Source organism: Lynx rufus, unplaced genomic scaffold (assembly GCF_022079265.1).
Source record: "Lynx rufus isolate CCGP_SWC_20201006 ecotype Redwood Valley unplaced genomic scaffold, mLynRuf1.p SCAF_24, whole genome shotgun sequence".
In the NCBI taxonomy this organism is placed as follows: domain Eukaryota; kingdom Metazoa; phylum Chordata; class Mammalia; order Carnivora; family Felidae; genus Lynx; species Lynx rufus.
Window position 1 is genome coordinate 5,150,455 of NW_025814839.1, and position 22,544 is coordinate 5,172,998.

General features: G+C 55.3%; 1 protein-coding gene across 2 annotated transcripts; it reads left to right on the forward strand.

The window, feature by feature from the left end:
• The first annotated feature begins 14 nt into the window (after positions 1-14).
• OAS3 (2'-5'-oligoadenylate synthetase 3) lies at positions 15-20,988 on the forward strand. 2 transcript variants are annotated; one of them, XM_047088035.1, is made up of 16 exons: positions 15-353; positions 3,294-3,576; positions 5,194-5,369; positions 6,657-6,895; positions 7,948-8,101; positions 8,524-8,868; positions 9,967-10,249; positions 10,584-10,759; positions 11,579-11,829; positions 12,226-12,370; positions 13,097-13,270; positions 14,597-14,882; positions 15,924-16,099; positions 16,417-16,655; positions 17,417-17,564; positions 17,740-20,988. In XM_047088035.1, the coding sequence occupies exons 1-16, from the start codon at positions 15-17 to the stop codon at positions 17,749-17,751; spliced, it is 3,426 nt and encodes a 1,141-aa protein (XP_046943991.1). In that variant the 3' UTR covers positions 17,752-20,988. The 2 variants fall into 2 exon arrangements, with proteins under 2 accessions (XP_046943991.1, XP_046943992.1); XM_047088036.1 differs by lacking the exon at positions 15-353 and having other exon boundaries at positions 3,456-3,576; positions 5,199-5,369.
• Positions 20,989-22,544: the final 1,556 nt, after the last annotated feature.

Genomic DNA, 22,544 nt, shown 5'->3' on the forward strand with positions numbered 1-22,544 from the left:
GGGAGAGGGGCGGGATGCCTGCGAGGCTGGGGAGCAGGGACGCGGGGCGCGGCGGCGGGGAGGCTGGGGCGGCAGCCCCACCCCCTGCCCTCCCACGGGGCGCAGAGGCCGGGTCGGGGCGCCGCGGGCAGCGGGGAGCGCGCGCGGACCGCGCGGGAGGGCAGCCGGCCGTGGACATGGACGTGTACCGCACCCCCGCCGCCGCGCTGGACAACCTGGTGGCCCGCAGACTGCAGCCGTCCGCCGAATTCGTGGGGGCTGCGCGGCGCGCCCTGGGCGCCCTGGGGACCTTCCTGCGGGAGCGCGGGGGCCGCGCCGCTGCCCAGCCTTGGAGGGTGCTGAAAATCGCCAAGGTAGGCGCCGCGCAGGGGGCAGGGGCAGGGGCAGGGGGGAGAGCTCACCTGTAAACAGGAACAACCCATTGCCGCGGGCGATGTGGCCCCGGACGGTTTGTATCAGCTCTTTCCATTCATTTCTTTGACACTTTGGAGGCACGTTTGCGGTGCGCCAGCGCTGATCTAAGTGCCCTGAAAATACACTGCACACCGCAGCCCGGCCAAGTGGGTACTATTAACCGCACCCGACGCATGGGAAACTGAGGCACGGAGCGACGAAATGATGTGTCCAAAGCTTGTAAGAGGCCCGGCAAGATTCAAAGCCAGGTCGTCTGATTCTTGCATCTGTGCTCTTACAGGCTGCCTCCATTCATTCATTCATTCGTTCGTTCACTCGCTCACTCACTCAGTCGTTTACCCAGTCCAAACAGACTCCAGTCCTCACACCGTGCCTGACCCTAAAGATGCAGAAACCCTAGTATTTCTCCAATAGCCACGGAGCCTAATTTACTGCGAAACCGCCCAATAACAATGAACATTGTCTCATTAAATGAGTCATCCCGCTGAATCCTCACATTCAACGAGGTAGGGATTATTACCCCTGTTTTACGACTGGGGAAACTGGGACTGGGGGTGGGTGAGCCACTGCCCCGGGCCACGTTTTGTCATTTAAATGCCTTCCTGCTGCTGTGACCCCAGGATGCCCACAGGCTCAGGCAGGAGACAGGCATCAGCTTCTGTGTCCTCAGCACAAACTCAGGGGCTAGGGCTGCGACCAAGGAACTTGGCTGGGGTAGAGGGGACTTGGAGCTTCTCAGGGAAGGGATGGAGACACAGGGCAAGGGACGGCCCCAGAGCAGCTGGTGGTTTCCTGGGGCTGAGTCTTAGCTTGGGAGGTGGGAAAGAAGGAGAGGCTTGCAGCCTGGGAAACGTGGAGGCAGATTTCTGCCTTTGAGGTGGAAAGGACGAATTTCTTTGGAGCAATAGTTTAAGAGTCTCTAAAGCTCTGGCAATCCTCAGCTTTCTTGGAAAGCCTCGGACAGTTCTCGTGGTTGACTGTAGCTTATGGCCTTCGGATCATTCAAAGCTTTGAAGGAGGCAGTGGTAAGGTGGGTATAGGGCCATGAGCTACCTTTCCAGTCTTCCGATGCTGCTCCCTACGGAAAAGACTCCTTGGAGAATGGCCAGTTCCAGGGCTGGAATAATGTGCAAGATGAGCCTGGGGCTTCTAGTTGGACCAGAACGCGAAGAAGGGGTGGCTGACCTCTGTAGTCCTGTCAGAAGGACCGCCCTCTCCCTTCTCCACCCCTGCCCAGAGCCAACAGGAAGGGGCTCTCCTGCCCCAGCTGTGACCACCAAAAATGTCTCCCGGTGGCGTGGCCAAAGGCTGAAATTTCTTTAAAAATCCCAGAAGGAGATGGGGCGCCTGGGTGGCTCTGGTTAAGTGTCTCAGGTCATGATCTCACAGTTTGTGGGTTCAAGTCCCGCATCGGGCTCCGTGCTGACAGCTCAGAGCCTGGAGCCTGCTTCGGATTCTGTGTCTTCCTCTCTCGCTGCCCCTCCCCTGCTCATGCTCTCTCTCTCTCTCTCTCTCTCTCAAAAATAAGTAAACATCAAAAAATTTTCTAAAATAAAAACATACATGAAGCACATGTGGCAACAGACTTCCTTAAAAACCCGCTCTTCTTTTGTGTAGGTTTAGAAACGTGCACGATAAAATAAGTATTTTTAAGGGAATTCATCGATGGGGAGGGGTGCAGGAAGAATGTAGGCTTGGAGCCCAGTCTTCTGAGCTGACCTCCCAGGTTCCAAGTGCCGTGCCTTCTCTGAGTCAGGTGTCGGTGAGCAACCTCTCTGCACTTTCGTTTCCTCATCTCCTCGTTTGTAAAGTGGGAGCGGTAACAGTACCTTCCTCTCAGGCTTGTTAGGGAGCTTCCGTGAGATGATCAAGCACAAAACAGGCAGGAAATGCTCGGTTTACAATATTCCTCCGTGCTGCGCCCTGTTCCCCCTTTGTTGGCAGCCCCCCCCCATGTGAGGAGCTGGCAGTAAAAACAAAACAAAACAAAACAAAACGAAACAAAACAAAAACCTGGGATGCCATTGGGATAATTCGCCATCCCAGCTCGGTGGGGGAGATGCCCTCTGGAAGGCTAATCTGGTTCTTGGCTTTTCCAGGCTGTGTTAACTCACTTCACAGCCCCGAGGCTCATGTAACCGCGTGTAACCACATCACAGGGACTGCCTGGAAGTGAGATTACCGGTGTCAGACATTTGACAGAGCTCCAGGCACAGGGTAGAGACTCTCATCATGGGAGTTTCCTTCGCAGGTCCTTCGCTGACAGCTTTGCAGAAAGAAACACCCGTCAGAAAGGTCCCGGACATTCAGCAAGTCATATCATGGTTTTGAACTGATCCCAGGCAAAAGCCGAGAACATGTGTTCTGCAAAGCAGAATTTGTTTCGCCAGCATTTTGAATTAAAGCTTTTGTTCAATGTTTGTTTATGTTTGAGAGGGAAAGAGAGGGGCCGAGGGGCAGAGAGAGAGGGAGACGGGGGATCCGAAGCAGGTTCTGTGCTGACAGCGGGGAGCCTGATGCGGGGCTTGAACCCACAAACCGTGAGATCATGACCTGAGCTGAAGTCGGACACTTAACCCACTGAACCACCTAGGCGCCCCTAAAAAAACTTTTTTTTTTTAAAATTATAAATTAACAAAAGCTTTTTGAAGTTAGTGGCCAACACTTAGAAACATATGGATTTACAAATAAAACATGCTTTTCTTGAAAACTCAGGCCTGGCTTTCCCCGGCCTGCATTTCTGCATGGCTTCACATGCCAGGGGCTGTGTGCCCACCGTCTCCCCCCACAGCCTGTCTGGTTCGCTCAGGTTGCCTACCAGCCCACTCGGTCACCAGAATCGAAGAGTGCAGAATTCTGAATTGTTTTTTGCTTCACAGGGAGGCTCCTCTGGCCGGGGCACAGCTCTGAGGGGTGGCTGTGATTCCGAACTTGTCCTCTTCCTCAACTGCTTCAAGAGCTACGAGGACCAGGGCGTTCGCCGTGCAGAGATCCTCAACGAGATACGGGTCCTGCTAGAATCCTGGTGGCAGAAACCCATCCCCGGTCTGAGCTTTGAGTTTCCCGAGCAGGACGCAGCCAGGGTCCTACGGTTCCGACTGGCATCCACGGACCTCGAAAACTGGATGGATGTCAGCCTGGTGCCCGCCTTCGACGCTCTGGGTGAGGGGTGCCTGACCCATTCCAGGGTCGGGGGCAAGATCCTTAGGAGTAGGACCGGGCTTCCAGTCCTAACCCTGCCACCAGCCTGCTGTGTGGCCTGGGCATCCCTCTCTGGGCTCTCGTTTCCTGACTACACGCATTGAGTGTGGGCCAAGAAAGCCCGGTTCCTCCCGGATCTGCGGTCCTGGCGTCTAGAAGCTCGGCCCTCCCTCAAGCAGCTGGGGAGACGTTCCTTCAGCCACTGCCGAGAACAGTGCTTCTCGGCCCTTCCAGAAATACCCCAGGGGGAAGGCACAGCCGCCTGGCCTCAGGGGGCTTGGGGACAAGGCCAGCATTCTGCAAAATCTTATATTTCATCTTAAAGGCATTAATATGATTTTTGCGCTTCCCTTGATAGTATATCCATGCTTGATTTATAATATAGTATATATAATGTGCCCCTGTGCTCACATCTGTAAAATGAGGTTAATAATAATGGGACCGTAGCAATCCATCTTGCAGAGTGTTTGGAAAGACTGTGTGCGTGAAAACCTGTGATGAACTTGACACATGATGGGGCTGTATGAGTGCTTGCTGTCCTTCTTTCTATTATTATTATTATTATTATTATTACTATTTCCCATTATCAGTGTTCTTCTTATTAACCATGATGTCCTGGGAGACAGCTCTCTTGAACTTATCCAGGTTACGACGTCCTGACGGACAGCCACACTCTCCCACGCTCGGTACACGTATACTAATCATAATAGCTACTGCTTACTCAGTGCTCGACTCCAACAAGCACTTGACCTATTTCATCTCATTAATTCCTCAGAACAAACCTATGAGGTCTGTACTGTCTTGTCTTCCCTTTTCCTAAGAGGGGCACTGAGGCACAGAGATGGACGGTAACTCACCCAAAGCCGCACAGCAAGTAAGCGATGTCGGGGGAACCTGGGAAATTATGGAGCGCGTTTCCTTTTCCCAGGCCAGGCCCGCAGGAAGCGGTGGCGGGAAAGGCCCACGCCGCAAAGGCAGCCAGCTTTAACTTCCAGTCCTGAGTCCGTCACTTGCCAGCTCTGTGACCGGGGGCAGAGCCCTGAATTTCTCTGTGCCTCAGTGTCCGCAGCTGTAAGATGAAGTGAAGGCAAGTTGCCCGGTGGGGTTTTGGTGGAGAGACGCGGCACTCGGTGTGAAACTTTAGTGTCGCAAGCACTAAAAAAAATATTAACAATCACTGCCAAGGGCTCAGAATCCTTCGCCTTACGGTTTCCCCAGCACCGTGCCTTTCCCCTCTGGCACCAATTAGAGGTATGTGCAGTGGCATTTTTGTTCTGCCTGAGGGAACCGCAGGGAGGGAAGAACTACCAGGTTCTAGGTACTCCTGATTCAGCTGGAAGCATCCTTCCTATGTAGCCGGCTTGGAATGCAGCCGGGCCCTGGGGGCTGCCTGGCCATTTGGAAGGAAGGGGCTCTTCCTTCTGGTCTAGAGCTTTCCTCCCTGCCCCCTGAGAAGCTCCAGGCTCTCTTCCTCATCCTCCAGCCCCCATGCTCCACCAAACTGCCCTCCTCCCCGCCCCCGGCTGTCCGTCCTGTGCCTCGGAACCCTTCCTGATGCACAGCACTTCACTCCCGCAGGACAGCTCAGTTCCGATGTCAAACTCAAGCCCCAGATCTACTCCCGCCTCCTCGACAGCGGCTGCCAGGGGGGCGAGCACGCGGCCTGCTTCGCGGAGCTGCGGAGGAACTTCGTGAACGTTCGCCCGGCCAAGCTGAAGAACCTGATCCTGCTGGTGAAGCACTGGTTCCGCCAGGTAAGGTGGCTTCGGAGGGTCCTCGCCCCAGGCATAGGACTGTTGGAATTTGTGATTTCGCGATGGCGAGAATATTTTCTTATGTTTCGTGGCCACTCGTGTTTCTCTTTAGGGATATGCCTGTTCATATCATTGGTTTATTATTTTCTTCTGGGCTAGCTGTTTTCTCCTTGTTGGTTTGTTGGAGCTCTTTACATATTCTGGATGCTAATTCTTACTGAGTTAACATAATGCAATCTGTTCTCCCAGGACGAGGCTGGGACCTCCGTTTTGTTCGTAGGTCTTTTGTCACGGAAAATGTCGGGATTTTAATGTAATCAGGTGTGTTCATCTTTTTCGTGTGTGATTTGTACTTGGTGCATCTTGCGTAAGTAGGCTTTGCCTATCCTGACTTTTTTCTTAATTTTTTTTAATGTTTATTTATTTTTGAGAGAGACAGAGACAGAGCTTGAGCGGGGGAGGGGCAGAGAGAGCGAGGGAGACACAGAATCTGAAGCAGGCTCCAGGCTCTGAGCTGTCAGCACAGAGCCCGACATGGGGCTCGAACTCACGAAGCGCAAGATCGTGACCTGAGCCGAAGTCGGGCGCTTCACCGACTGAGCCACCCAGGCGCCCCTATCCTTTCTAAAATTCTTCTCCCATATTTCCTTCCAGAAGGTTCTAAAGTTTTCTTTTCACGTGGGTTCAGGGCTTTGAACTCTCTGGAATATTTTATCTATGGTATGAAGTAGCGCGGAGTTTGTACGCTTCCCGCCTCAGCCTCAGGAATGACCCCCACCCCCGAAACATTCATGTTCGTCGACAGACTGTTGTGTATTGAAGAAGGGGTGCCCAGCCTGTGTCTGGAGATGAGGGAACAGGCCCCCTCCCCCCCAAGATCTTTGGGCACACGGCTTGGTCTTTCTGGTGGACCACTCATCATAAAGCAAGTCTGGGGGGAGGAGATCCTGGATTCCGGATCTCGTTCAGCCAACGACTCGCTGTGTGGCCCTGGAAAGTTCTGCCATTCGCTCATCTGGAGGATGAGCAGCAGCCTCGCACTGCCCACCCGCCGGCCTCTCTCTGACTGCTCCCCAATCCCAGAGGCTCGCATCGCATACGCCCGAGGCTTGGCCGAAGCCCCAGGAGCGAGGGCAGATGAGACGCGGCAGGTTGTTCCTGGACCGCGGCATCTCGTCTCAGGCTTCGCCTGCGTCCCGGTGGGCGGGCTCTGCACCCCCCAGACTGAGAGCTCCGGGGAAGTCCTCCAGGGAGCGCTCTCTTTCCCCTCCCCTTCCCCTCTTACAGGTGCGCCAGGGGGAGGCGAGGAGGGAGGAGCTGCCTCCAGCCTATGCCCTGGAGCTGCTGACCATCTTCGCCTGGGAGCAGGGCTGTGGGAAGGAGGCCTTCAGCCTGGCCCAAGGCCTCCGCACCGTCCTGGGCCTGATCTGTCAGTATCAGCACCTGTGTGTTTTCTGGACCCTCAACTACGGCTTCGAGGACCCTGCGGTCAGGTGGTTCTTGCGGTACCAGCTCGAGAGACCCAGGTACCTCCCATCACCCCCCTGTCCCCACTCTCCGGGGCTTGGGCCGCAGGAGATAATTAACAGTGATCAATGATCCAACAGGTCTCCTCTCCCGGAGGCCTGCGCGGGGGCCAAAGCCACACGCTGTGCGCTTACTAATTCAGTGGATTCAGCCCCAGAGGGAAATGACAGTCACTAGGCGGGCGTTTTTAAAAAGATTTTTCTAGGGGCACCTGGGTGGCTCAGTCCGTTAAGCGACACCTTCGGCTCAGGTCATGATCTCTCCGTTTGCGAGCTGGAAACCCATGTCGCGGGCTCTGTGCAGACAGCTCGGAGCCTGGAGCCTGCTTGGGATTCTGTGTCTCCCCCTCTCTCTCTGTCCCTCCCCCTGCTAGCGCCCCCCCCCCCGCCGCCCTCTCTCTCTCTCTCTCTCTCTCTCTCAAAAATAAGTAAACCTTTAAAAAAAAAAAGATTTTTGCGTGAACGTATTTTACACGTGAACATTTTATGCGACACGTAGCATACAGGTACCAAGGGCACATTTTGATGCCTTTCTATAAAGTGAACCACCTGTGAAAAGACCACCAACGGTGGGGCGTTCTTACTGTTGCTTATTGCGTTCTGTTGCCGAGCAGAGTACTTGCATCGTGTGCATTTATCACAATATGCTTTCCGTCCTGTTCCTCATGGACAGTTTGGTGGTTTCCACTCCGGGGCTGTTACCATGAGGCTGTTCCAAACAGCCTTGCACGCGCATTTCGGTGTGCCCGCACCGTTAGAGAGACACATGGGAATGAAACTGCTTGGTCGCGGGGGTAACTCTGAGTCCCTGGGGGTGGATCCTCCTGTCTGATGATTCTAATGTGCAGAGTGGAGGATCATGACTCTGATGTAATCTCCACGGCAGCCCCCCCCCCCAAGGTAACTGAGGCTCAAGAAGGTAAGTCATCCGCCCTAGGTCACACAGCTGGAAAGGAGAAGAGCTGGAGTTGGAACCAGGCCTGCTTGACCTCGGAGCCCCTGGTCCTGACCGTCTCGCTAACCAGAACCTCCTTGTCCCTCTGGATTTGCAGGCCCGTGATCCTGGACCCGGCTGACCCCACGTGGGACGTGGGGAACGGAGCAGCGTGGCACTGGGATCTCCTGGCCCGAGAGGCAGAGTCTTGCTATGAGCACCCGTGTTTCCTGCAGGCGGCGGGGGGCGCTGTGCAGCCCTGGGAGGGGCCCGTGAGTGAGGGGCTCCCAGGATCCTTGTTACGCACCCAATTCGTGTACTCGGTGTTTCCTGAGCATCTGCTGTGTGCTGGGGCCCTGGGCTGTGGGACAGGCTTGAAAAGTGGGGGCTGCAGGCATGTAACACAACCTGATCACCAAGCTGAGCCTGCTTGGAGGAACCTTTCCGGTGGCGTTGTTATCATCTGCTTACCTCGCTGTGTCCGCCCGGCACCGGGGACCTTTTTATAATTTATCCCGTCTGGAAGGGCGCCTCTATCTAATCTGCACGAAGGCGCCTTAGGGGCTAGCGGTGACCCTCTCGCTTTCTCTCTCTGAGTCTCAGTCACCCTGACCGTACAATGGGAGGGGGCTGGCGAGAGAAGAGATGGAGAAGCCTCTTCGCTTGTAAGACAGCTCCTTCAACAAACTTCCAGGGCCTTCCACGTCCTGGGTGCTCAGGTTTGGACCACCCCATCCAGCGAGACTCTGCCCAGAGGGCCCCGGAGGAGAGCAGCAGTCTCAATGCCGTGGACCCAAGTGCAGGGAGCAGGCAGCCCTCACGCCCAGCTCCCGGCCCCTCAGGGACAGCCAGCACCACCCCCTGTACTCTGGGGACGGCCTTGGATCTGTCTCGCGTCAGCACCAAGGACCTGGACCGCTTCATCCAGGACCACCTGAAACCGAACCCCCAGTTCCAGAAGCAGGTCAGCAAGGCCATCGATGTCATCTTGCATTGCCTCTGCGAGAAGCGTTTCTACAGGGCGTCCACAGTCAGCAAGGTAAGTCGGTGGGTGGGGACACCGATGGGACCCTCCTGGAGCACCACAGCGAGGGGGGGGGGCCACAGCGCGGCTGAGGGCGGGCAGGGCAAGTGGGCATCCGTGGAGGGGCAGTTTGCTGGCCGGAGGTATGTATCTAAGTACCAGCTTTTTGGGGGGGATCTTTTTTAATGATAGTTTTTTAAACCACTAACAGAGCACGCCTCCTCTCTGCTCAAAACCCTCCCCGGGTTCACAGAGCACAGTGGCTTCGAGGCCCATAGAATCTGGCCCTGGTCTTTCTCGGAACTTCACTTACTCCACACTGGCCTTCTGGCTGCTTCTTGAACTCACCGGCCAGAGTCCGCACTGGCTGGTTTCTCTTTCTGGAATCCCTCACCACGCCACCCCCCACCCCATCCACTTGGCTTCCCCTACTCTCCTTTAAGTCTAGGGTCCCAGCCCTCTAGAGTCTCACGGAGGCCTGATTGCTCAGTTCACAACTGCAACCTCCCTTCCACAGCCCCACCCCGTCCCCTTACTGCCTTATTTGCCTGCACACAGCCCTTAGCGCTTCTGGGAGCTGTTGTTTGCGGACTGTCCCTCCCTCCTCTCCCCCTGCTAGAATGTAAGTTCCAGGAGAACAGGTAACTTTTATGTACTCCCATACCTTGCCACATGTGAGTGTCCAATAAACGGATGGATGGATGGAAGCAGGCCAGCAGAGCACATCCACAGGCCCCATTTGGCCCCGGGACCTCAACGTGCCATGTGTGGTCCAGATGGGCAGTCAATAGGTGCTGCGGATGTTCGGCTAAAATCATTAATCCCTGCCCCCTTCACCGCACCCCCCGTTTTCTGTTGCTACATGTTGGTCTGACTTTGCGCAGGCCCCGAGGGTCAGAAGGCAGGTGCAGGCGGACATAATTTGACTCTGCCAGGCTTCTAAGAGTCAGAGGTCGCGGGGCTTGTGCAGCCCACCTCTGTCACGGTGTCCCCACACCCGACACCAGCGACAGAGTAGTGTTGGGACTGCAGTGGGGGTACAGCGGGTGGGGTCATAGTCTGACTCCTGAGCTCAGGGACAGTCATGGGTCTCAGATGGCCCATCCTCTGCAGGGGGGCTCATTTGGCCGGGGCACAGACCTGAGGGGCTACGGTGATGCCGAACTCGTCATCTTCCTCAACTGCTTCGAGGACTACGGGGACCAAAGGGCCCGCCGCCTGGAGATCCTTGATGAGATGCGGGCACAGTTGGAATCCTGGTGGCAAGACCCAGTCCCCGGCCTGAGCCTCCGTTTTCCTGAGCAGACCGTGCCCGAGGCTTTACAGTTCCAGCTGGTGTCCCGGGCCCCAGGAAGCTGGATGGACGTGAGCCTGCTGCCCATCTTTGATGCCGCGGGTGAGGGCTGCCTCCAGCCTGTGCCTTGGAGACCAATTCCCTCGCCCGCTATGCTACACAGCTTGCCTAGGGTCGAGATCACCCACCTTGCGGAGTTATTGGGTGGATGAGCGAAAATTACTGAAAAGCACCCAGTACGTATTTGGTGCTTAAAAAAAAAAAAAAAAAAAAAGTTCTGATTGCTATTCCATGTCGTAGACTGTGTATTATGGGTTGCAGTGCTATGCTATGCAATTAACGTTAAAATATTAATAAAAGCTGGGGAGTGGCTGGGTGGGGACATGCTGCTGTCTTCGTTAGAGCTAGGCACTCAAGAGTACTTCACATTTCGCAGGGCAGCTCTGTGCGGGCGCCAGACCTGAGCCCCAGATCTACTCCAGCCTCCTCGACAGTGGCTGCCGGGGGGGCGAGCATGTGGCCTGCTTCGCAGAGCTGAGGAGGAACTTCGTGAACACTCGCCCACCCAAGCTGAAGAACCTGATCCTGCTCGTGAAGCACTGGTATTACCAGGTGAGGCCTCCATACCCGCCTCCTCCCTCCTCCCAGGAAGTAGCTGCTGTCATGGCAACTGCCTCAGCCAATCAGCGCCTCCCCCAGGCAGCCATCTCCCTTCCTTCACTTCTCATTGGCCATCCCAAGTAGAAGGTCCACCTCCTCCATCCTCCATTTCCGGTACAGACCGGAAGTCCCTGGCTGAAAGAAAATCTCTTCGTCCGTTAAGCTCCGAATGCCCGTTTCTTGTAGTTGGGGTTCACCATCCACCTCTAGCTCATCTGTTTCCCTTCACTCCCCACGCTGCTAATGGGTTCCCTGTTCTTGCCCACCCCCAAGCCCTAGCTTATGCTGTTCCACCATCACTGTCTTGTGTGCAAAGTGTACTAAATAAACCCCGAGCTTCCTCCAGACCTCCCTCACCAAAAACACTCATCTGAATGCACTCGCATTCGTGCACTCATTCAGCAAACATCTACTGAGCACCCACTGCCACTAACGTCACGATTGTGCCAGATGTTGGGATACCAAGCTGAATATATCGCAGCCCCCATTCCTGTACAACCGTCCCGTACACCCTTGATGGAGAGACTCTGGGCAAAGATCAAGTCTGAGATTCTTAGCCTCGCTGTGTGACCTTGGACAAGTCACTACCCACGCCCGTTCCCAGACCTCTGTGTGTCCCCCTGTGAAATAAGAAGGGTTTCGTTTTGTCCCGTAAAATGAAAAGGGCTTCATTTTTTATATTCCCCTCCCTCTCCAAGTACATAGGGCCATGCTTGGCACATCTTGGGTGCTCAACTCCACTCATTCTTTGATTGGCCTTGGGTGACCCAGGTCGCAGCTCGGAACACAGGACGGCAGCCAGCCTGTGCCTCCCTGCCCCCAGTCTATGCCCTGGAGCTCCTGACCATCTTCGCCTGGGAGCAGGGCTGCAGGAACGATTCTTTCAACACGGCTGAAGGCCTCAAGACGGTCCTAGGGCTCGTCCAGCAGCACCAGCAGCTTTGTGTCTACTGGACGGTCAACTACAGCTTTGAGGACCCAGCTATCAGAACATACCTTCTTGGCCAGCTTCAGAAACCCAGGTGCAGACCCACGATGCACTGCATCATCCTTTCTCCTCCCCCCCCCCTCCCCTGGAGTCACTGCATCCAGGAGTGGGATCTGGGTGCCCCAACCCCACTCCTCGCTCTGGACTCTTTGCTGAAGAAGCATGGACACAGGGAGCCCCCAAAGAAGGCAGAGCCAGGTTCATTAACACAATAAAATATCATTTCTGAAATGAAGGGCTCACCCAATACCTGACTGAGGCAGCCAGGTGGGAACCCTACTGTGCTTGGGACAGACTGGGCCGGCCCTAAGGTCCTGACACTCTTCTCCTTCTCCCCAGCCCCCACACCCTTTCCCGGTCCCTCCCACCCCCCTGCTCTTCACTGATTCCCACCTTCCCCACCTGCCTGCCCATCCACTCTGCCCCCCAGGCCCCTGCTCCTGGATCCTGCTGACCCCACCTGGAATGTGGGCCAGGGCAGCTGGGAGCCGTTGGCCCAGGAAGCGGCAGCTCTGGAGACACAGGCCTGCTTTAGGAATAGACAGGGGACGTCTGTGCAGCCCTGGGATGTGATGGTAAGAGGGGAGCCCCTGGGGCGGCGGATGCCGTCGGTGCCCCCTTCCAGACCCCTTTTCCCTGCCGGTGCGCGCATTCCCCAGCTGCCAGGAGTGTGCGTTTCTGCCGGCTTACGGCTGAGACACCTGCTGTTCTGTCCCAGCCAGCGCTTCCGTGACACGGGGGACAAAAAGCCCACCCTCGTTTTTAAGGCGAGACCGGCTCTGTGATGCAATTCCGAGTCCAGAGTTCCCCGTGGGATCGAGAGAAAGCTTTCTCGAGCTGGAGCCTTGCTTAGCTCCTTCTCCTGCTTCCCTCACTCCCCTTTTCCTGCAAGCACTGCCCCCCGTTAATCCACGCACGAGAACCCCCATCGCAGGCTCTGCTTCTAGGGGACCCCCGCTTAAGGCGATAGCCAGCCCCCGAAGGGATATGAGTTTATTGCCCTTGCTTTTGTCAGCCGGATCTCATAACCAGGGCTTGATACTCACGACAATCCAGTGAGGCACGGGCCTTGTTATTGCCCCCATTTAAAGATGGTGAAACCAAGGCTGCGTGTTGGCGGTGGAACCAGAACGTGAACTCGGGTCCTTCTGGTGCTCCCACACAGACCTGCCAACCAGCTGAGAAAGAAAAGGGCTGTGGGAGGTAGCGGGAGTCTCATCCTCATAGACTGGCAAGAGGCAGGGCCTGCGCGCTCCTAGGGAATCCTGGCTCGAGCCGGCGTACCTGGATTCTTTCTGTAGCCTGCTCTCCTTTACCAAACACCAGCTGGGGACCTTGACAAGTTCATCAGTGAATTTCTCCAGCCCAGCCGCCAGTTCTTGGCCCAGGTGAACAAGGCCGTCAATGCCATCTGCTCGTTCCTGAGGGAAAACTGCTTCCGGAATTCTCCCATCAAAGTGCTCAAGGTGGTCAAGGTAAGTCCCCAGAGGGCCGTGGGCAAGGAGGGCCCTGCAGGCTGGGGATCTCTCCCAGGCCAGGGCCAGGCCTGACCCACCTCTGTGGTCCTTACAACAATCGGCACGAGGCCAAACACAGAGGGGAAACCAGAACGCCGTTGTTGTAGGTGGGTGGCGGCGGGAGGGCTCAGAGGTGTCCAGCAAATCTCTTCTGGTCGCTTGTGACAGCCAACGCAAAAGGAGGAACGAAGGGAGTATATTGGCTGATGTAAATGGAAAGCCCTGGAGTAGATCTGCCGTCAGGTACAGCCAGATCCAGGAGCCCATGCGGGGTCATCAGGACTCAGCTTTTCATCCCAGCTCTTGGCTCTGCTGTCTTCTGTTTCGGACAAGCCCTTTCCATGTGATGGTTCTTAGCATCTCTAAGCTTCCAGAAAGGGGGATTCTTTTTTCTCAAAATTCAAATAAGTCTTGGAATTGAGTCTTATTGTCCTGACTCGGGTTATATACCCCTCCCCAAACTCATCACTGGGGCTAGGGAGACACCATGCTCTGACTGGCCAAGCCTGGTTCATATTACTGAGCCAGTCCCACGTGGACCTGAATTGTGGGGGAGGAGCGATTCCCCCAAAGAAAACCAGGGTGCTGGTCATCGAAGTAGAAGGGATGCTGGGGGTGTATAAAAAGTCACATTATCCACTGCACCAGATACAACCTCGGTCCACAGCTGAAGTCACAAGTGAGACCCAGGTTAGCTCTGGAAGATTATCAGCACGGAATCAGCCAATGAAAAGTCCCAGGCCTGATGATTTGCTGTGTGGCCCCAGGCAAATACCTTCCCCTCTCTGATCCTTACCTTCTTTGTCCATAACACTTAAAGATGATAACCTGGCTCACTGGTTGTCAACCGTGGCTTCACTTAGAATCACGAGGTGACTTTTAAAAATTAGACTGATGCCCTGTCCCCCTCCCAGGCCAATTAAATCACAGTCACAGGGGCATAGGAGGCATACGTACATCGGCCAGTTTTTAAAGCTCTCCTGGTACAAGCAGGCTTGAGAACCACAGGTCCAAAAAATAAACAAATAAATCTCTCAAATCCCTCCCGGCCCCCAAACTTGATGGAATGAGAACGTTTGCATTTGTTGAAGGGTTTAAACTTAACATCTTTGCACATTTCTTTTTCTTGCGACCATACTACGTCTTAACCGCATATTAAAGAGGTAAGACAGAGAGGTTAGGTGACTTGCCCAAGGTCACACAGCAAGTTCCTGACCCACAGGCTCCGGCAGGAGGACGTCACGCAGTCCTGCAAGGGTCAAGCCGCCTCCGTGTCCTCCCCAGGGTGGCTCTTTAGCCAAAGGCACAGCCCTGCGAGGCCGCTCAGATGCTGATATAGTGGTGTTCCTCAGCTGCTTCAGCCAGTTCACCGAACAAGGGAACAAGCGGGCTGAGATCATCTCAGAGATCCGAGCCCAGCTGGAGGCATGTCAGCAGGAGATGCAGTTCGAGGTGAAGTTCGAGATCCCCAAGTGGGAGAATCCCCGCGTTTTGAGCTTCTCTCTGATGTCCCAGACGATGCTGGATCAGAGCGTGGACTTTGACGTGCTGCCAGCCTTTAACGCCTTAGGTGAGGTACCCAAGCATACTCCTGAGAAGGGGAAAAGCAGAGGCAGGGCTGCCAGGGACAGCAGTCGAGGTCGTGCACTGCACAACCAGACCACACATGTTCACAGGGCAGGCATTGTACACGTGTGTGTTTCTCACCACTTTCCTGCAAGGTGTCTGGAGAAAAGGACACGTTTTTCCAATTCGTACAACAGTTCTATGTGATCTAACAGTGGTGGGCTGGGCCCTAGTCTCAGCATGACAGATGACCTTGAGCAAGGGAATTCCCTGCCTTGAGCCGCAGTGTCTTCCCCTGACACTGTATTCGAGTGTCTCCGTGCACTCCCAGCTTCGAGGATTTGTGTGCTACCTTCTCCACCTTCCACAGACCCGGAGGATCCGTTCGTTCAACACATGCACCAAGTACGTGTCCAGCATTCTCCGTGGCACCAAGGGTACATCCCTGCACAAAACAAACACAAATCCTTTCCATCTATTCAGTTCTGAGCTTGCACTGGAAAGTTCGCAGAGCGAGGACATCCCGTGTATTGGAATGTACTTGGCTCCTGAGGTTTGGGAAATGAGTAACAAGGGAGGGACTCATCCAGAAATGTGTCTGAATCTACACAGTTCCTCAGTTCGGAAAGCAGGAACGCTTGAATGTCAAGGAGTGCCTTTAAGGGCGGTGAAGCCGGAGAGTGATACGGTCCTGTTCCTTACAGGAGGCTCTAAGACCGAGGCTCTGCCTTTGTTAGAGAGGGCTGAACGAGTGTCCAGGAGCCGCTAAAGATGCGTCAGCTCCCAGCTGAGACTTCTTGCTGACGGCCAACCGGAGGGGTTGAAAGGGGGCAGGAAGGGCCGCGAGATTCTCACCGGGGATTTAAGGCTGGGTCACGCCACGTCTGTGTTCCGTCTAAGATCCCCTGTGCCCCCTCCCCGCCACCGTGGGTCCAGACCCCCGGCGAGGGAGGTGCCCAAGTAGGAGATCCTGGAAGGCCTGTCTCAGTTGGCCCCAGGGGGGTTCTGGGAAACGAGCCGACGGTGGCCTCCTCCCTGTCTCCAGGCCAGCTGAGCTCCGGCAGGAGGCCCACGTCTCAAGTCTACGTCGACCTCATCCACAGCTACAACAACGCGGGCGAGTACTCCACCTGTTTCACGGAGCTGCAGAGGGACTTCATCGTCTCTCGCCCCACCAAGCTGAAGAGTCTGATCCGATTGGTCAAGCACTGGTACCGGCAGGTTCGGCCCGAGGACGGGGCCATCCCCCCACCCCCTGCCCGGGCCCCAGAGCGCTGTCCTGGGAGGAGGCGGGGCGCGACCCGGGGTTGGCCGAGCGGCCGGAGACAGATTTCATAGCTGTGGGACCTTGGTGTGTTTATCGGTGAACTGGGGCTGGCGTCGCCACATCGCAGCATTTGAGGGCATAGTGCGTGGCCGGGCATCTGACGCATGGAAGTGCCCGGTAAAGGTTTGGGGTGGTCTTGCCAGCTCTGGAAGGGTCCCTCCTGTGCCTCTTCGTTGCCAGTGTGAACCCACACTTTCCCTTTATTCCCCAGTGCAACAAGATGCCCAAGGGGAAAGGCTCCCTGCCCCCCCAGCACGGGCTAGAGCTCCTGACGGTGCATGCCTGGGAGCAGGGCGGCCGGGACCCCCAGTTCAACATGGCACAAGGCTTCCGCACCGTCCTGGAGCTGGTCAGCCGGTACCGTGAGCTCTGTGTCTACTGGACCGTCAACTACGACAACCGGGACAAGACTGTCAGGGACTTCCTGAGCCAGCAGCTTCAGAAGCCCAGGTTCTGGCCCACCCTCAGTGTTGCAGTGTCTCAGATCTGGGGTCCCTCGCCCTTCCCACTTCCGCAGGGCACAGAGCAGGGACAGCAAACTCCTCTTCCTGGAACGGAGCTCCTTTCTAACAGGGACAGCCTTAGCACCTGAGGGACAGGCCCTCCGTTTCCTGGTCCCCTGGTTTCCAGGTGAAATGTATGACTCCCAAGTTTGAATTTCAGAAAAAGAATGAGTGACTTTTTAGTATGTGTATGCCCCCACGCAGTCCTTGGGACATACTGACGGTTTTCCAGAGCTCAAATTTCACTGGGCATCCTCTGTTCATATTTGTTAAATGTGCCAACCCTACCTGGGAACCCACCAGGTAACAGGAGCAGGTCTGCTTCTTTGGGATTTTGCCTCCTTCTGAAATGGTGCAAAGATAACAGAGACGCTTGCGCAAATTCACGATGTATCTCCAGTCAGTGGGTGATGGCAACTTAGAACAATGTGTTGAAAAAGACTCTGACGTGGTGACATCTACCACAGATGTAGGAAGGGAGAGTGGTAGAACGAGTCCCGAGATTAATTAACAATGCCCGCTACATGCTGAAGGGGTAAGAGTGGCCCAAACGAACATGGTGGTTGATTAGTAATGTCTGCCCGGGACACAGAAGGGAGAAGTGGCCCGTGCAGAGTGCCGGGTGATGGAGGAGAATAGTCCAACCAGTCCCACAGAAGGGCACCCAGGTGTTGCCAGGGATCGGACTGACCCTGATGGGAATTGCAGGCCCATCGTCCTGGATCCGGCTGACCCGACGGGCAACCTGGGCCACAATGCCCGCTGGGACCTGCTGGCCGAGGAAGCTGTGGCCTGCATGTCTGCCCTGTGCTGCATGGGCAGGGACGGCACCCCCATCCAGCCATGGCCAGCGAAGGTAAGAGAGCTGTATGGCGCAGCAGGGCGCACCCTTCCCTGGGGACAGTGTGCTCGGGGGAGGGGCCTGACTCCTGCCGAAGGGGCCCCCGTGCCTCCACGTCCCGGCTGTCCCTTGGTCTCTGCTTCTCCAGGAAGGTTAGGACAAACCAACTTCTTCTGTCACCTTCCGCCAGGCTGCCGTGTGAAGGCCGGAATTTGTACCAGATGGAGGGATGGACACCAGCCATTGGCGTGGAGAGACTTCGGGTCACCTACCAGATGTGCATGTGTGTGTGTGTGTGTGTGTGTGCGCACTTGTGAGAGAGAGACCTCGATTCAGTGAATCTACTCCTCTGTCCAGCCTCCCGACTCCTATCCCTGCCTTCCCACTCTCTGCCCTCCTCCTGCTCTGCGTACCCAGCCCAGCTGAGTTTTATCAAATACCCCCTTGCGTCAGACGGGCACTGGCCACCACAAGGCTCCCCTGCTCCCCTGCCTCCTATGGCCGCGCACCAGACTCGGTGGGCTGACAGCAGCCTGTCGCCGCCATGACTCCACTCTCAGACAGCCACTGTCGCGTACCACACTGCGTCCCGCCCCTGCCGAAAATGTCCTCCTCCTTCCTGCCTTCTCTGCCCGTCCGCACCGGTTCACATCTTCCGCTGAAGCCCATCCCTGTCTGCCCAGTGGCCTCTCCTCCTTCCCCAGCCCAGAGACTTTCGCAGAGATGGCAGTCTTTGTGCCATTTGTCAGCCACAGGCCATTGGCACTGGCCGCCTGGAGTCCTGGGTTCTGGAGGATTCTAAAGAATGGATGCATATCTGGGAAGAGTGATGTAATCAACTAGTGATGTCTGCCATGGATGCGGTAGGGGAACGTGGTGGCACGAGTGCTGTGATTGATTAGCGATGTCTGGCCCCAAGGCAGGAATATGGGCTCACAGGCTAACGGTGTTATTGAGCAGCTCTCCGAGCTCGGCCACCGGCAGGAAGAGCCTGCCCGGATGGGCCGGTCTTGTCTGCCACAGACGGAAGGCGTGGGGACGTGTGTACCATGCAGTCCCTCTCATGGGACCCCTGACTGAATGCCTTTTTGCTGGAGCCTTGTTTTCTACCTCCTTCGCACATCTTGAGACCACGCCCTGTTTGCCTTCTTGAATTTTTTTCTGGGCTCCTGTCTTCTCTCCTGATGTGCTGGAACATCGCCGATGGGATTCTCCATCCCCAGAGCCAGCCAGTGCCCAAACAACAGTGCTCAGCCTGCTTCCCTCCGCCCTCCAGGGCAAATCCACCGTGTGGTTTGCAGGCGGGGCTCCTGCCCTCCAGGCCGACAGCTGTGTCCCTCTTAGTCAAGGCTCAGCACAGAAAACAGGAAGTAGTCCAGGAATCGTTAGCAGGAAGGGATCCCATCCAAAGTCTCTGGACAGTCGGGAGGAGCGGAAGGCAAGGACCGTGGTGGGACTGGTGGTCTCAAGGTTAGACCCCCGTGGCTGAATCAGAGGTCAGGAAGCTGCCCCTGCCTGTCACCAGGCCACTGCCTCACACCCACCTAGCTGGGCAGCCACGGGTGTCGCTCGGGACTTGCCAGCCACCGGCTCTGCAGGAAGATGCCTTCTGTCTCCCTCCTGGAGCACAGTCGAAATTACGGCCAGAAGTCTGGCGACGGGGCCATCGGAAGCGAATGGTTCACCTCCCACTCCTTGCAGCGCAGGGAAGGAGGGATGCCCAGTGCTGACAGCCCGCGTCCGGGACGGCATCCCCAGCAGATGCGCTGTGAACTGCGAATGTCTGTTGGGCGGGTGAGGGGGTGGGCGGTCCCAGAGGGAGGACCAGGAGGAGACAGAGGGGAAGGAGCCACCAGGCATCCCCTCCCTGCCCACCCCCCCCCCCCCCGAGTGTCTCAGGTGGCCTGACTCTCCGTGGCCCACTGCTGGGTACTGCGGGTCGGGCGCTGAGTCCGTTCGGGCTGCTGTAACGAAGCACCACAGACCGGGTGGCTCATCAACAACGGCAACGTATTTCCGGCAGCTCTGGAGGCTGCAAGTCAGCACGGTCGGGTTCTGGGAAGAGCCCCTTCCAGGCTGCAAACCTCTTGTGTCCTGACATGGCAGAGAGCCGGCCAGCTCTCCGGACTCTTCTCACAAGGGCACTGATCCCATTCGTGAGGGCTCCCCCTCCAGACCTCACCACCTCCCACAGACCCCCACCTTCTCATACCATCCCATCGGGATTGGGGTTTCAACATAGGAACCGGGGGGGGGGGGGGACATACACCATGGCGGGGATGCAGCCCGGGGGTGGGGAAGAGCCTTCCCCTGTCCGTGCCATTCTTAGAAAGTGCCAGAGAGCAGGCCCTCTGCTCCGCCTGGGGCCACAGCGGCCGAGGCTCGGGGGCAGAGCCCCCGGATTCCGGGGCCGCGTGGGTGCCTCCCATCCCCGTGCCACTCGCTTTGGCAGCTGGACTGCTACTGAGGGCACGTGGTGTTGAAAAAGCCTTCTTAAACTCACTTCACTGACTGTGAAGCCGGGGCTGGGGTTCGCAGGACCCCGAGGTACACCTTTTGCGTTGGTGCGGTTCCAGGGGCTCAGAGCTGACACCGGTGGGCAGCAGAGACCCGTCCCACCACGTGTCCAGCAGCAGGTGGGGACCTGGCCTGGGCGTTGCAAGCTGGTGGTTCTTGGCCCAGGTGGGGCCAGCAGCAGGGTCTCAATTCGATAACTCCCATCGTCATGACGCGGACTCTATGCACCCCACACCCCCCAAAATGGCTCCTGAATTAGGATAATTGTGAGATGGTGAGAAATGGGGTAGCTCCAGTAGGTTGGAGGTGAGAAGGACCTGTCACCTGGTCCGGGCTGACCTGAGGGGCGGGGGGGGGGGGGGGCGCGCACATTTATTCTATTCTGGCTCCTGAGTCCTTGACAATGGCCACTCTGGTATTGGCCTCATAGCCCCGCTGTCCCGTTTGAGGGCTTCCTGATCTAGCCACACCCTTAATAGGTGGTGATTTTAAGTTGATTTCTTACATGTAATGACCCTAAGGATGTAAGGGTTAAATTGTGGTGTAGGGCTAACCTATAGCTTGAGAAATAACAGCTTTGTTTTGACCTGAAGGTTAAGAGACAGCAGCCTTGCTTTACTCTTGTAAATTAGGCCTCACCAATTAAGGAAACAAAAGTTCAAAGAAAAGAGCATCGGAGGCAGGGTCAAGGAGATCAACTGGACTTAACGGCAGAAAGTCTAGAATAATCACCCCATCCGGGAACTGTTTCCACCTCATCTGGGAACTATTTCTTTGTTCTGTTCCCAGGTGATGATAAAACGATGTGGTCGGCTATAAAAACTCTGTACCCCGGCTGTTCGAGGCCGCACTCTGATCAAAAGTGTTGGTCCCGATCGGTCGGCCTTGCCTCTCGTTGCAATAAACCTTGTGGGGACTGTCACTGGTGCCCGTCGCATTCTGTTTCAGGAGTCGTGTGGATGCAACAAGGATAACCACAAAAATGTCCACGTGCACTTTTCTCTGGAAGAGACAAATTGATACTAAAGTTCTATGGACACACATGTGTGCAAGAAAAGCTTGGAAAATGCAGAAAAAAAGAGCTCGGAGGAGGAAGGATGAGCCCCAACCAACATTAGAATTTACGAGGATGGGACGCCTGGCTGGCTCAGTCAGTTAAGCATCTGACTTCAGCTCAGGTCATGACCTCACAGGTTCCTGAGTTCCAGCCCTGCATGGGGCACTCGGGGCTGTCTGTCACAATGAGCCCGCTTCTGATCCTCTGTCCCCCTCTCTCTCTGCCCCTCCCCCACTGGCATGCTCTCAGAAATAAACATGAAAAAAAACCAAATAAACTTACTAGGAAACCACAGCCTAAGGGGATGAAAATAACAAAAAGGTAAATGTGATCAGTCAGCAATTAAAAGCTAAACCGAGAGCCAGAGGGCCTCCTGGGTAACACCCAAAGGGGTTCCATCTCCTGGAGGCAGAGGAAAATGAGGACCCAGTCAAGAAATGGGCCCCATCCAATGTAGGAGTCCAAAGAAAGTGGGGGGGGGGGGGGGCGGGCTATATTTTCAATTTGACTTAACTTTTTTAAGTTGAAAATATGAGATATAATTCACATGCCATGAATTATAACTTTTAAAGTGTATAATTCAGGGCGTCTGGGTGGCTCAGTTGGTTAAGTGTCCAACTTCAGCTCAGGTCAGGATCTCACGGTTCATGGGTTCGAGCCCCGCATCGGGCTCTGTGCTGACAGCTCGGAGCCTGGAGCCTGCTTTGGATTCTGTGTCTCCCTCTCTCTCTGCCCCTCCCCCGCTCATGCTCTGTCTTTCAAAATAAATAAACGTTAAAAAAATTTTTTTAAATCTGAATATAAGAATCTATTCATTATATGTGCTATAAGAAATGATAGCATTATATCAATGTGAAAATTCTAAATCACGTTATTGCTCTGTGTTTATGTAACAAGACATCCGTGTTCTTAGAGGATACATATTGGAGTATTTAAGAGGAAAGGGGTCTGGGTGATTAGGTCATGTCAACGTAGGATCATCAGTTCCAACAAATGCTCCAGTCTTGGAGGCAGGGGTCGGGGAGGGGAATGTTGCTAGTGGAGGAGGCTGTGCATGGGAGGGCAGGGGGTATCTGGGAAATCTCTGGGCTTTTTGCTTAATTCTGCTTTAAAATATAAAGTCTATTTAAAAAAAAAAAAGGAGTAAAGGGGACTAATGTCTTCAACATGACCTCAAATGGCAATACCGTACTAATTATACGATGGGATGTCCATGCAGAGAATAAAGAACCAATGTGGTAAAATACTCTGGGGGAAGGGTATGGGGATTCCTTTGTACTCATCTTGCACATTTTCTCCGAGTTATTGCAAATGCAATGAGTTCCTTTGTACTCATCTCGCACATTTTCTCCGAGTTATTGCAAATGCAAAGTGTTCCGAGTTATTGCAAAATGCAATGTTTTTAAAACAATCATAAAGCA